Source organism: Pelmatolapia mariae, linkage group LG14, assembly GCF_036321145.2.
Source record: "Pelmatolapia mariae isolate MD_Pm_ZW linkage group LG14, Pm_UMD_F_2, whole genome shotgun sequence".
Taxonomy (NCBI): Eukaryota; Metazoa; Chordata; class Actinopteri; order Cichliformes; family Cichlidae; genus Pelmatolapia; species Pelmatolapia mariae.
In genome coordinates, this window is record NC_086239.1 from 35,680,082 (window position 1) to 35,694,072 (window position 13,991).

Consider the following 13,991-nt stretch of genomic DNA (forward strand, 5'->3'; position numbering starts at 1 on the left):
TTATAGGACAAGTAGACTCACCAATAAGATAAGAGGAAAGACTTCCTACAAGTAATACCACAGGACAACCTGGTCACTTGAAGGTTGAACAGGTGACACCCTCAAAAACAGAAAATCATCCTGATATCTTTACAGCGACAGAAGCGTAAATGCACAAAGGGGAAAAGGTACAAACTGCTGCCTAAGAATGCAGGAAATGCAAGAAAACCTTCTGGACACTCAACAGACCCAAAATGAAACCCCCCACATAATTTCACTTGTGCAAATATAAATATCCTTTGAAATTTCTATGTGGAATCTGACCAGTATTACAAATAAAATAATCACGTTATGTTCCCAAACCTTATTTGACTGAAAAGTGCCCCAAAACTTTTAACCATAGAGGTTAAGATGTCCTGGTTTATATATATATTTTTAAATGTGTTTAATAATTTCAGTTTTATACGTTTTTAAAATTCTATCTTAATATTAAAAGCAGTAAATCACAATTGTCTAAAGTAGAGCAGTGAACACTAAAGTGGGGAAATATTAACTTAGATTTAAGTAACATCTACGTCATGATTAAACTATATTCTTCATCATGGAAATTTGCATACAAAAAACAAGGATAAAGGACTTTTTCATCTCATCAGTGGTGAAAAGAATCCCAGTGATGACTTTAAAAATATATATCCTTCATCATCGGTTCTTATCTTTTAGTCTTTGGCGCATACACACAAACAGATAAGTGAAGGAGTAAAGGAGTAATCTTTGCCCTCTGAGGCTGTTAATCATTCAGCTCTGATACTGTGAACGTGGAGGAGTTAAAAGCTTAAAGAGAGGACTCACTCCTCCATCACTGGTGAGACAACACAGTTGCTAAACGGTCCGAGGATTCGTCCAGGAACACCAGCGAAATGAACGAAAGGAGCAGACTCCTGCTGAGGATCCGAGAATTCAACCCCAAAGAGGTTTTCACCTGGTGAGTGAACAGAGGAGGCGAGAGGGGGAGATCAGCAGTCTGATTCAAAGTGGTTCAGTTACTTGTGTTTTAATTAGACTTTCAAGTAAATTACAAGTTGGGGTTTTTTTAAAGTTAAAAAGCTGCTGAATGGCACGGAGGCCGAGTAGACATTTTTCTTGCAGTTTTTTAGGGGCCATTTTCATATTGTCTAGAAACTAAGTCCTTCAGGCGTGCAGCTCGGTTTACATAGACTGATGGATGCTTGTAGTCCCTAAACATATGCAGATCTCACAGTTTCTGATATTTTATTTACAGCTTCTCACATATAAATTTCACATGAAATTCATTCAAACATTCCAAATCAGGTGAATGTTTTCACAGATATCGCTGCAGTCAAGCTTTGAACAGACAACTTTATGATTTGCCTTCATGTAGGAGACATCTGTAAATATTAGCTGTGAACAACAGCCTCACCAAAGGGCCAATGCTTTAACAATTTTCCAAATGGCAAAATAAACCAAAGTCCAACTTTTTTTTTCAAACTAAATGCAAATGACAGATTGAGGCTGAAAGATAAAAAGAAGTTATTCTTTAGCTCGACTTCATTAGTTATGCACAAGCAGTTTTCAAACCATTGTTTGTGGTTGGGCCACTGCTGTGTACAGCCAGGTCACTGATGTAAGCCGATACCCCTCTGCAGGGGACATAAACCTAAATGCTGAACCTAAATGACAAGTCTTAACTCAACATTTTAAAAACAAACAAATATTTTAAGGTCCTGCAGCATTCAGTACAGCAGATTATTTTTAAATAACATTTCTAAACTTATTTAGTCTTTTACTCTGAGTGTATGTGCCATGTCAGAGTTAACCCAAACCCTAATGTGGCATGGATGGTCTGCAGTAGGAAAACTTAAGAGAGCAGCCATTTTTTATTTATTGACTGATTTTATTTATGTTTTTGCTAAGGTTGTGTTTCATTTGCCTCCATATTTGTGAACCTGTGACACCACGGTTGCAGTGGGCTGCAGGCTGGATGATGAAGACTCTTCTAAAAATGTTATTCGCAGCATTTATGAATATTTAAATATAATCTATTTTAAACTTTATTTCCAGCGTTTCAGCACACATCTTTACATTTCTACTGTTTTATTTTAAAGAGTCATAGGTTAAATTGTTGACTAAAACAAATTTTTTTGTACTTACATTTTTTTTGTCAAATACATTTTTAACATCAAATTATAAAACATAAAAAAAACTTGCCTTTAAAGGAATAATGTGGCAGTTTACAATATGATTGATACCAAACTCTTATGTGGAGCATAAAGTGAGCTGTGTTAGTTATACTGGGAAAACTCCATGTAGAAACATCATCAACCAAACACCTTGTGTAAAGCAAGCTTTACTCACAAACTCCTTAGAAAAGTGAAAAACACTTTGTATATACATGTTGAACAGGATCATCTGCCAGGCAGGGAGGAGGTTTCTCTTAAATCTGCTTACAGTGACTTCAAAAAGCAAAGCTGCCTGTTGTGACCGTTGTTAAAGATCCACCGCTCATCTCTCTCTCAGGCAGCTGGCCAAGACGTTGGCTATGGGTCAGGGGCTGGCGGGCCTCATCTGTGGCACAGCTATCACCTCCCAGTTCCTGGCCTCAAACTTTCACGTGAACACACCCATACTGCAGAGTTTCCTGAACTACCTCCTGCTGACTGTCACCTACACCACCATGCTGCTCTGCAGAACAGGTGACACCCGTGCTGAACACCTGAGATTAATGCTGAAATTTATGACATGCATAGCAACACTTTATAGCAGTAAAATTAAATCTTTATATGCCATATTACACATAAATACACAGGACACTTGATCAGTCTTTACTGGGATATTCAGAGGCAGGTTTTTCCAAACTGGGTGTTGTATTCTGATTAACAGAATGTGTAAAGTAATTGTGATGATAGAAATATTGTTTTGTGTTGCCCTTTGCAAATGGACTAGAAAAGTAAAGCGATGTGGTTCTCTACGGTGGCCCCTAGAGGCAAAGCACGTACAAACTCCAAAACACTTGCAAACTCCAAAACACTTGCAAACTCAAAAGCACTTGCAAACTCCAAAACACTTGCAAACTCAAAAGCACATGCAAACTACAAAACACTTGCAAACTCCAAAACACTTGCAAACTCAAAAGCACATGCAAACTACAAAACACTTGCAAACTCAAAAGCACATGCAAACTCCAAAACACTTGCAAACTCCAAAACACTTGCAAACTCAAAAGCACATGCAAACCCCAAAACACAACGGAAGTGCTCCAGGACGCTAGGGGCAGTGTTGAGCTTTTGTTAGCTAGTAACTACACAAACCATGAAGTACCGGATTTGGGCTGTAGGCCGCATTTTAAGGCCGATTACGTCACAGTGACACGACGAAGGCTGTCCTAATTCAAAGGCTGCTCCAACTGCGGCCCTCAAATGCGGTCCTTAATTTCCCTGAATTTTAAGGATGGGTCGGTGAAGCCTTCATGGCCCAACATACCCCAGATTTCATAGTGCGGCGGTGGTGTGGATAATTTTGCCGAAAAAACGGCGGAAGCGGAGCGGCCGAAGAGTAAACTTTCAGAAGTAAGTGCTGAATATTATGTCACTTATTTATGCGCAAATATTTTTATAATGAAGAACATTAAAACATTACTGTTGGCCACATGTTGGGAAAGTTATGTGACATTAGCTTGGTTTTAAAGCCTTTACTTAAAAATATTAGTCGACCTTAGTCTTACAGAGAATGTGAGGATTTCATGGATAATTAAAGTCAGTCATAAATCCACAAACACAACAAGCTGAAAGTCAGTGATGCTGCTCGGTTTGCAGTCCTGAATATCACGGCACAAGCAGGATCCACTGCACTGTTAATGTTAGCTATGTTATATTGCTGCCTCTGTTCGGTGGTGTCGAGCCAAACGGACTTTAACGTGTGTTTGAACGAGCTGACGGTTCACTCGTTAAGGTGAAAGAAAGATGCTTTAATCACAGGAGTCACACATGTGTCCACTGTACCATCTGGGAACTCTTCTTGTTCAGCACTCGTAATAACACAAACGCTACATCTTCCTTCTCTGTGCCGTTTTGTAGCAGTGTATACACCTGAGACTGTCAACTGTCTGTCTGTCCTGCACTCTCTCTCTGTTTCTTTCTCTCTGATTGTGGAATAAAAGTATGAACATGTGTTTTTAAGTTACACTTGTGTTTGAATCCTGCAGCTTATCACACATTTGATTTCCATGTGTGACAACTGCAAGTGTCCAGAATGAGGACAGACTGAGGGACCCACTGCTGCACATCATCTGTGAGGCTTTGCACCCCTGATGATCCACCAGGACAAACTCAGCAGTGTGTGAGGAAGAGGAGGAGGAGGAAGAGCCAGCAGCAGCTGACAGATGGAGAGAATAGACAGACTGTTCCCTGTTTGTGAAGGACTGCTAGGAAAGTTTAACATCACTAATGTCTGTCCTGAATCAGTCTTATTAGGTAATTTTCAAATAATGTTATCATTCCAGTGTTTTCAGTGTGGGAGAAAGTACTGAGGGCCTTCAAGTTACACACTATGAAAGGCAGCAACAAGTTTAATATTCAGAAACCTAAAGTATGTATCAGCAGCAGAATGGAGCTAAAAATAAATGTTTGTTTCAGTTCTGTGAAGCTTTGAGTATTTTGGATTAGTAGTACTGCTGTGTTTGTTGCATCATGTTGCTGTGATTGTTTATATGCTTTATATATTCTGAGGTAAGTTGATCTATAGTGTTACATCATATTCTATAAGGATGTTATGTGTTTGTTTACTTTCTGCCCAATATGACCCATTTAGCAGAAGTCAGCCTGTTTAAGGCCCTGATATCTATTCTGTATGACTTAAAGCAGTTATGACATGGTCTGATTTTCTCACCCAATAAAGGAATATTTAATATATCAGTCTACTCTTCATTTTATCAGAAACAGTTATCACAGTTCATACATTTGCTTTTTACACACATATGTAAGCATTGAGCCAAATTTAGTAATGCCAACATACTGAAGCACCAACATTTGTCTCTTATATATGATACACCTATATATATATATATATATATGTATATATATATATATATATATATATATATATATATATATATATATATATATATATATATGCACTGTCAAAGATACTTGTCTTTGAGTGAAGATTTAAGGTGATAAGACATAAATAACTGCAACTTGAATCTGTAAGCTCAGTATTTAACACAGAGTTCATGTTAACTGCCGCAATAGCTAATAATGATCAATATAATAACTATTATATTGGCCATATTATATTTACATTACCAATGTGATATGACTTTAGTCTCATAAACAACATTAGCAAATTGTTATTTATTAACTAATCTTAAATGACTGTTCAGTACAGAAATGAAGCCCAAAAATTATGTTTTACTGTCCTGTGGTCTCAGCCTCAGATACTTATCAAATCACACAAAGCTCTTGTAGAAACAAACAAACAAATGAACAAAATATGTTCTCCTTCATTTCTGTCAAACAAAGTTGTATGACTCGTTTCCAGTGATTAGTATCATGGTTGCTAGGCAACCTGGGAAGCGCGACGGTCATTGGTACTTCATGGCTTGTGTAGTTACTAGGTAACAAAAGCTCAACACCGCCCCTAGCGTCCCGGAGCACTTCCGTTATGTTTTGGAGTTTGCATGTGCTTTGGAGTTTGCAAGTGCTTTGGCGTTTGCAAGTGTTTTGGAGTTTGCAAGTGCTTTGGAGTTTGCAAGTGCTTTGGAGTTTGCAAGTGCTTTGGAGTTTGCAAGTGCTTTGGAGTTTGCAAGTGTTTTGGAGTTTGCAAGTGTTTTGGAGTTTGCAAGTGTTTTGGAGTTTGCAAGTGCTTTGGAGTTTGCAAGTGCTTTGGAGTTTGCAAGTGTTTTGGAGTTTGCAAGTGCTTTGCCTCTAGGGGCCACCGTAGTTCTCTGACTAAAAATCTAAAATTTTCTTTGTAAATTTGTTAATTTGTTCTTCTAAGTTTAGGACTGTCCTTTTCAGAAATTTGTGAGATTTCGTCTTGGAATTTTTTTGTAAATATGCAAATATATTTTGCTTTGCAGTGAGGCAGAGTGTCCTCAGGCTTGTTGCAGAAACAAACACATCAGTACTGAAGTTCAGGGTTGCTCCCCTTTAAAATGCAGGGGATGGCAATTTTTTACAGATTTTGAAGAGACGATGGTGGAAGTACTTGCTGCTCGGGCTGGTGGACGTGGAAGCCAACTACAGTGTTGTTAAAGCGTACCAATACACCACCATCACCAGCATACAGGTGAGTAGACTTTCAAAATGTATTTCAGTGTGTTATGAAAGTGCCAAGATTACTAAGGGTGCAACCACTCCTTTAATACATAATGTAACATAATATGCTCAATCATATCAATCAATCACTATCAATCTTTCCTAAAACGTAAACACAAGTCACTAAATTTGAACTCAGAAGTCACAGCTGGATCAGAAGCATTTTGGACGTTCCACACGGTAAATAATACAGATCAAATAATTCCATCAATTTGCTCCAAAAGGCACAACAAAAACTAGAAGTGTGGGGATTGAGCCAAAGAATCGATCATATTAATACCAGCTGGTATTGGTGTTGGACTTCAGTTCACTTCAGTATGCAGCCCACTAAACTGTGTTAAATTAATGAGTTGTCTTGAGGTTGAAATTGAAAGGTGTTTTATCGTTTTAACTAATTATTATGTAAAAAAAAAAATCACAGTGAATTAGTGGTCATTAAAATTAGTTCAAAACAAATGAATTGATCCATCGCATACATTATTGCACAACTATCATTTCTGCCTCCAGCTGCTGGACTGCTTCGTGATCCCGGTCCTGATGGGTCTGAGCTGGTGGATTTTGAAGGCTCGCTACAGGCTGATCCACTATGTCGCCGTCTGCATCTGTCTGCTCGGAGTGGGGGCCATGGTGGGGGCTGACCTGCTGGCTGGGCAAGACCAGGGCTCCAGTAAGGAATTCTCCAAAGAGTTTACTCACTAATTAAATCCCAGATGGAAGACTATAAATTGTTTAATAAATCAGGTGCAGGACACCAGTGAAAAAAAACTTAATTTAGAGAACAGTGACAAAGTATGAATCCTAACACGTGAATATTCATCTAATATCAGCAGTGTTGGGGAGTAACGGAATACATGTACCGCCGTTACGTATTTAAAATACAAAATATGAGTAACTGTATTCCGTTACAGTTACCATTTAAAAAGGTGGTATTTAGAATACAGTTACTTTGTTGAAATAAATGGATTACACGGCGGTATTTTCCTGTTTCATATTGTCGCGGGTCAGGACTGTTTGGGTTTGTTTGACAGCTACGCTCTGTTGTTCCAGGCAGCAGCGTTACGGTTGCCATGGTTACAGGGTGACGCTCTCTTTGCGACTGTGTGTTTCCTGGGTGACAGAGCGCCTTTTTGTTGTTGTTGTTGTGCTAAGCTAATAGGCAGAGTGTTACAGACATAGCCCTAAAGAATGTAGCCTCATGGGCAGTGTAGTCCGTGCTGCAGCGAGAATGGACTGCCATACACGTTATGTGTCTGTGAGCGAGGGAGGGAGAGAAAGGAGAGTGGAAAAGTAGGAGTTGTCATCGAGCAGAAACGGGAGCTGGAAGCATGTAAATATAATAATAACCACTGCAGCCAAGAAGAGTGCCTGACGAGCCCAGTTGTAAGTAAGCTATTAAGACTCGACTGTACACTGTGTTCGTGTTTTCCTCCGAAACAATAAGTTCCGTTGGAGCAGCCTTTCAACGCCTCTCTCTGTCTCTCGCTAGCAAAGTTGACCCAGACAACAAAGTAAAGCTAGTTTTCGGCTACCAGCCCGACACGAACCCGACGTATTAGCCAGAGGTCCCTTTACTATGGTTCGGAGCCGCGGATCTTCAGTAATAGTAATAAATCACATTCATGTAGTTGTAAACAGCATGATAATATATTAAGTAATCCAAAGTATTCAGAATACGTTACTCTCATTGAGTAACGTTTTGGGGCATGTATTCTGTAATCTGCAGTGGAATACATTTTAAAAGTAACCTTCCCAACACTGGATATCACTATCAGTGTTGGTATCTTACACTATTTGGATCAATCCACCCACCTGTACAGGACACAGAACAACACCAAGATGGTTACACTGAAAACACTCGAGACTTCATGATAAGCTTTTATTCTGTTTATGGAGAAATACAAGGAACACTTGGAAAGCTGGAAAACTGACTATGATGAGTTCAAAGACAATCTGGCAAATAGAATTGGAAACAGGTGATAATTACAAAAGAAGTAAAACTGAAAACATGGTAAAGAGGCCAGGAAGTGCAAAATAAAACGGGAACTGACCTTAACCTTTATATGAATCCTAAATTATGACACATGTGATGTTTTGGATTTAAGTGAACGACTAAAGAAAAAATCTTTCACATATCAGGCCATTTTTAGATATAAAGACCTGTGTCAGTTTTACATGTTAAAGTTTTGAGATGTTCCATTACAGAAAAAAAGTTTAGATACTGTCGTGAAGGTGCGTTTTTCATTTAAACCACAGTGTTTTCCTACATGTAACACAAACCAAGTAGTGTAAGTGCCTAAACATAACCAGGTAATAGAGGAAAATGTATAAACCAAATACATGTTTTACACTTAGTGATGGGAAAAAATCAATGCAAAACATGTAAGAAATAAAGGTTTATAAAACCAACAATGCATCCCATCGCCACCATTTTTCCAACCTTTTGCTGACTTTTTGGTCTCTAATCTGGGATAAAAGCGTTTTCCAGCCTGTGCATGACATACAGGGAAACCAACACTGTGGCAACATTAGCGTTCGTCTGATGATGTTGAACCGTAGCGATGATCTTGTTGTTCTCTCCTCAGCCTCAAACATCTTGTTGGGTGATGGTCTGGTGCTCCTCAGTGCTTCGCTGTATGCGGTGTCTAACGTGTGTCAGGAGTACACCGTGAAGAACCTGAGCAGGGTGGAGTTCCTGGGCATGGTCGGCCTTTTCAGCACAATCATCAGCACCATACAGATGTAAGTGTGTGTGACTGGCATCAGTTTTAGGACTCAGTGGACTTTGTGGTTTATCTGGTGCTTCTGTTTTTATTTTTACTCAGGGTGATCCTGGAGCGTAATGAAATTCCTGCCATCCAGTGGAGCTGGGAAGTCGGTGAGTACTGATCTGACTCAGGAACATTTTGAAGACAAAACAGGACTGCCGAAGCCTCCAGATGGTTACGCATATTAACACATTATGAAACTATAAATATTTAAAGGCCCTATGGTACAGTCAACACAAATACCCCTAAGTGGATACTCTTTGGGACCTGAATAAACACAATATGTGTCAGAATAACTATTGCTTTAAACTATGAGAACATAAGGTTATGCACACTGAGATTTTCACAGTGAAAAAAATAACAAACTTTATTAATAAAAGCCAGAAGAAAAGAACAAAGCTGGTAGGAAAACCAATGTGTCACAACCAACTAATGCGACAAAACTAACTTAAAAAAAAAATTCAAAACATAAAGGCACAGAACAGGAGACACCAGGTCAGTAATTCTTCAAGGAGAGGAAAAAGTAACAAAAAAAGAAGAAATGAGAAGAAAATGAGACTACAGGCAACTAAAATCTGATGGCTACAGCAGGGACCATGACAAAGGGGCAGAAATAATCTCACCCAAATTCACAGAAACACAGTTCTCGTCTCGTTTGTCACATTTTCTCAGTGAAAATTTGAAAAACCTTTTCTAAAAATTTCTGTGAATTTTAAAAGACTCAAAACAGGGCATCACAGTCGGTCTGTTTCAGAGGAAAGAAAATACACCAACTGTTTGCCAAAATTCAGTTTTTCACAAACCTTTTAAGTTATGCAGCCTGGCACAAAGCCACAGCATTATCCCTCATATTCCCCACTTCAGTAACTTATCTTTGAGTGTATAAAGATGACTGATTTAAAGTTTTTTGAGACACTTTTGATCGCCATGTTGGAGAAGTAGACCTGAGAAATAAAGTGATTTTTTCTTTCATGTTTGAGTTTTCTTTAATACTTAAATGAACTAACAGTGGGCATGTCTCTTCTCAGGACTGCTGTTCGCTGCCTATGCACTGTGTATGTATGCTCTGTACAGCTTCATGCCTATAGTGATAAAGCTGAGCAGCGCCACCTCTGTCAACCTCTCCCTGCTCACCGCTGACCTCTTCAGCCTCTTCTGTGGGATCTTCCTCTTCCACTACAATGTGAGTGCACACTCGGTTATTCTTACTTTATATATCTGACAGTCCCTTCCTTCAAACTCGCCTCAAGAGGAAACCTGACCTGCACTTTAACACCCTCCCCACTGTTGGACTGTAAAAAACAATTTTAATCTTAGTAAAAAGCATCACATCATCTGTCAATGTGTTGATCCTGCAAGGTCATGACTACAGGATCTATCCAGTGTATTCCAGTATGTGACTTCTCCTCATTAGAGGGAACAATTTCACAAGTTATGTTATTAGAAAAAGCCTACCATCAGCAGGAGCTGAAGTTTTATCAGTTTAATCAGTCTTTAAGTCTTCCCTCTGAACATCCAGCACCAGCATCATGCAACAGGAGGACTGATTATGATCTTTACCTTTACCCTACGTTATGCATTTTTCCTACCATGGAAGACAGGCTCTGACAAGACTTAACTGCACATGACGTGGATACTTTCTTTGTCAGCAGCACAGACACTGAGAAAACACAATGAACGGTAATCAGTCAACTCTGGGTAAGGTATGTAGGTGATGAATAGAGGCTAAGAACTGTCAACTGAGAAAATACAACATTTTCTGTAGTTTATGGATTGAACAGCACATTTTACTGAAATGTTATGCAACCAACAGGGGCTAAAAAAATAAAGCCAAAACAAAGTGAAATGACTGTATTTCCTCTAACAGCCATTTAAGGCTCACTGAAACATCAAGTTGTTACTTTGTTGCTAGTTTGCCACATTCTCTTTTGAGATGATGCTTGAATTGTGCTTCTGCAGTGAATCTAATTAGGAGTCTAGGACACTGTACACGCAAGTGGTCAGTTCCATTTCCAGCATTCATACCTGTGCAGGCTGCATTGACAGTGATGTGAAGTTACACACTTGGGGATGTGCACGTCCTCAGTAACCTCCAGTAACACACAGAAAAAAGGAATAGTGAACACACATTAGATTTTTAACCCTTAGATTGTGAAACTTTGAATAGATATAAACATGATTTATTTACCTTTTAACAGAGCTTTAATGTGTTTTCCAGTCAGGCTCAGATGAGAATCTTTAATGTTAGTTAATGACAGTACTTATTTCCAGCAGACACACATATAAACACTGATAGTGTCTCTTCCCACCCCATCTTTGGGTCATAATGACCTGCTGAGTGTTATGCACACTCAGAAGTGTTAATGAATAATAATAATAAAAGTTAAAATGTAACTCTGTGCTATGTGTTCTCATGCAAAGCTTCATGCATGTGTGCAGTTCGTGCATGTGTATATGAATCTGTCTGTTTTGACCTGGCAGTGAATTTAAATGAGATTCAGTTCCACATGAGAGGTGGCACAGTATTCTCCTAACAAAACACTCATATTTTCTCATTAATAAGCATAATTACATTCTTTGTGTCAACATTTAAACTCCCATATTGTTTCTTTCTTTAATTTAACCTTTATTTGTACAGGTGAGACTCAAAGTGTCATTTACCAAAAAGACCTGTTCTTATCCTGCAATTAAACGTTAAACAGAGAAACTCATAAATGTGAACACAGATGTCCAGTGTCAGACTTTACACAGACATCATGTTGCACATTCAGGATCAGAAATCCAAGTCAAATAAAAAAGTGATCCAACATTTTGAGTCAAAGGTGTGATTTTAAAATTGTTTTCATACTAACACTGTATGACATTACTAAAAAAAAAAAAACACTTTCAGAGCATTATCAGATAAATCTGGAGCTCATCCCCACCGGGGACCATATGTAAAGGATCGATTAAGCCACCGTGACATCACCTATTAGCTTGTGATTAACTGTCATTAGATTATTTCTGACTGAGTTACACAATTTACAAAATGTGCCTCATGTTTCATTCAGTATGACTGAAACTAATGAATGAGCCATAAACTCATCAGTAAAGAGCTTCCTGAGGTCTTACTGACAGAATGGGAACTGAGGTCAGTTTTCCATTAACTTCTGTTATGTGGAAGTTGTTTCGGATCCAGACTCGCCCTCTGCTGGTCATTGGAAAGAATGCTGGTTTAAGATACTTGGGTTGTGGCGTCACTTTGCAGATCTTGGAGCTACATTAATCTGTTATACTGTGTGCAGTAAAAACCCCAGCTCAGGTAAAATGTCATTCATAACTTGAACCCAATGAACTGGCTTTCCTTTTGCACTCATTTTTTTTTTTGTGCAATTTGAACATTCCCCATTCACTTTCTGCTCCTGCTCAGTTCTCCGGCCTCTACATTGTTTCGCTGGTGGTCATCCTCATTGGCTTTGTCGCCTTCAACACTGTGCCGACTCCCACCGCTGCCACAGACTCCAGCCCCTCATCTTCACCTGCTGCTACCTGTGAGGAAGGCTGCTCTGAAAACCCTGTGGCTGCTCACGGGGATGCTCAAGAGCTGCAGCCGGCTGAAGACAGGAGGAAGAGGAGCACTTCAGGGCCATCGCAGAGCTACGGCAGCACAGAGCTCAGCACTAGAATGTAATCAGCTGGTTTACAGTCTGCAAACATGTCGTATATGTATTTTTTTGACAAGTTATTTATTGAGTTTTGCTTCTTATATAACACATATGGTACATGTAAAAACGCAAAATACAGAAGTTAATGTAAAAAAAGATAAATAAAAGTGCAAATGCAAAAGAAAAGAGTGATTTAAATTTCAGCATTTTCCTTTTTTAAACACACTGTGTGCATCTCAGGTTATTATCCAAACATGGTGTAGTATACTACAGTTGTATTTGTTTTGTTAAACGGGGGTACAATAAGCCTTCCAAAAACCATTTGGAGAAGTTTGGTAATTATTCTGAGATTCCAAATGTGTCTTGCCATGTGGATACAAGGCGTGTAAGTTTTGCCTCCTCGTCTCCTGCCTGTGATCCACACGTCTCACTGAGCCATACTGAAGGGTGTCTCAAATCCTAAAATGTATCTTGAAGCTGCAGGAGGAGTGATAATCAGAGGTGCACAGGTGAGTCTTTCCTGGAAATGTCTTCTTTTTTTAAATAAAAGAGGCACTGACACAGGTGGAATATATACACACGCACTACAGAGGGAGTGCTTTTTATCTCATATGATGATGTTTCAGTTATTTAAAATTATTGCATTTTCTACCCTTCACCATTTCTGTGTGTGTAATTCAAGAGAAGGTGTGACATCTTTAATATTAAAAGGGTTCCTAAATATAACACATCGCAGTGTCACACCTGAGAACGTAAAACCGTTAACAAAACTATGATGCAGTTGTGTCAAACGTCAAATTTTACTGACATCAGCTTAAGAAAGGACACCTTTCCGGCATGGATGTCTCCCCTCGCCTCTTCCTCCTCGTTTCTGGTGGGAGGGACTAAGACACAACCAGAGGAGGCAAGGAGAGGAGTCAAGGATTCAAGGGGAGGAGCTTGAGGCTGTAAATTAATATAAATATTCTGTGCTCACTTTGGACCCGACTTTAACATCTAAGCATGATTCTAAAAAGTTATCCAGCTTTGTAAAATGTATCCTTTAGAGTTTCAAGCAAATTAGACTGTTCCAGACCATCAGTGCAGAGAGGATGTGTCTACAGTTTAGGACTTTTATCATATATCGAGTATTGTTTCACTATGTGGTGATAAATAGTTGAAATGACAAAAAAAACCTAAACTTTCTGATAAAAATTAATCGCCATTTTATCCCTGAATAATTCTGGAAAAACATGTTTTTGAGTTTTCATAATTAAAAAAAAAGTATGCCT

The 13,991-nt window shown here is 38.9% G+C and overlaps 2 protein-coding genes across 2 annotated transcripts in view; both read left to right on the forward strand.

Moving 5' to 3' along the window:
• The window catches only part of LOC135933758 (uncharacterized), a 375,148-nt gene that overhangs the window by 295,328 nt on the left and 65,829 nt on the right, over positions 1–13,991 (forward strand). The window lies entirely within an intron of this gene.
• LOC134640716 (solute carrier family 35 member F2-like) lies at positions 897–12,746 on the forward strand. Its single transcript, XM_063492618.1, has 8 exons — positions 897–961; positions 2,515–2,690; positions 6,155–6,282; positions 6,819–6,978; positions 8,894–9,050; positions 9,134–9,186; positions 10,105–10,259; positions 12,486–12,746. Exons 1-8 carry the CDS (start codon positions 897–899, stop codon positions 12,744–12,746), a joined length of 1,155 nt encoding a protein of 384 aa, XP_063348688.1.

Excerpts from the sequence above, each read along its gene's own strand:
- LOC134640716 (XM_063492618.1), top strand. The coding sequence starts at position 897 with ATGAACGAAAGGAGCAGACTCCTGCTGAGGATCCGAGAATTCAACCCC. Across the intron at positions 962-2,514 it reads CCCAAAGAGGTTTTCACCTG|GCAGCTGGCCAAGACGTTGG; the intron begins GTGAGTGAACAG and ends TCTCTCTCTCAG. Across the intron at positions 2,691-6,154 it reads CATGCTGCTCTGCAGAACAG|GGGATGGCAATTTTTTACAG; the intron begins GTGACACCCGTG and ends TTTAAAATGCAG.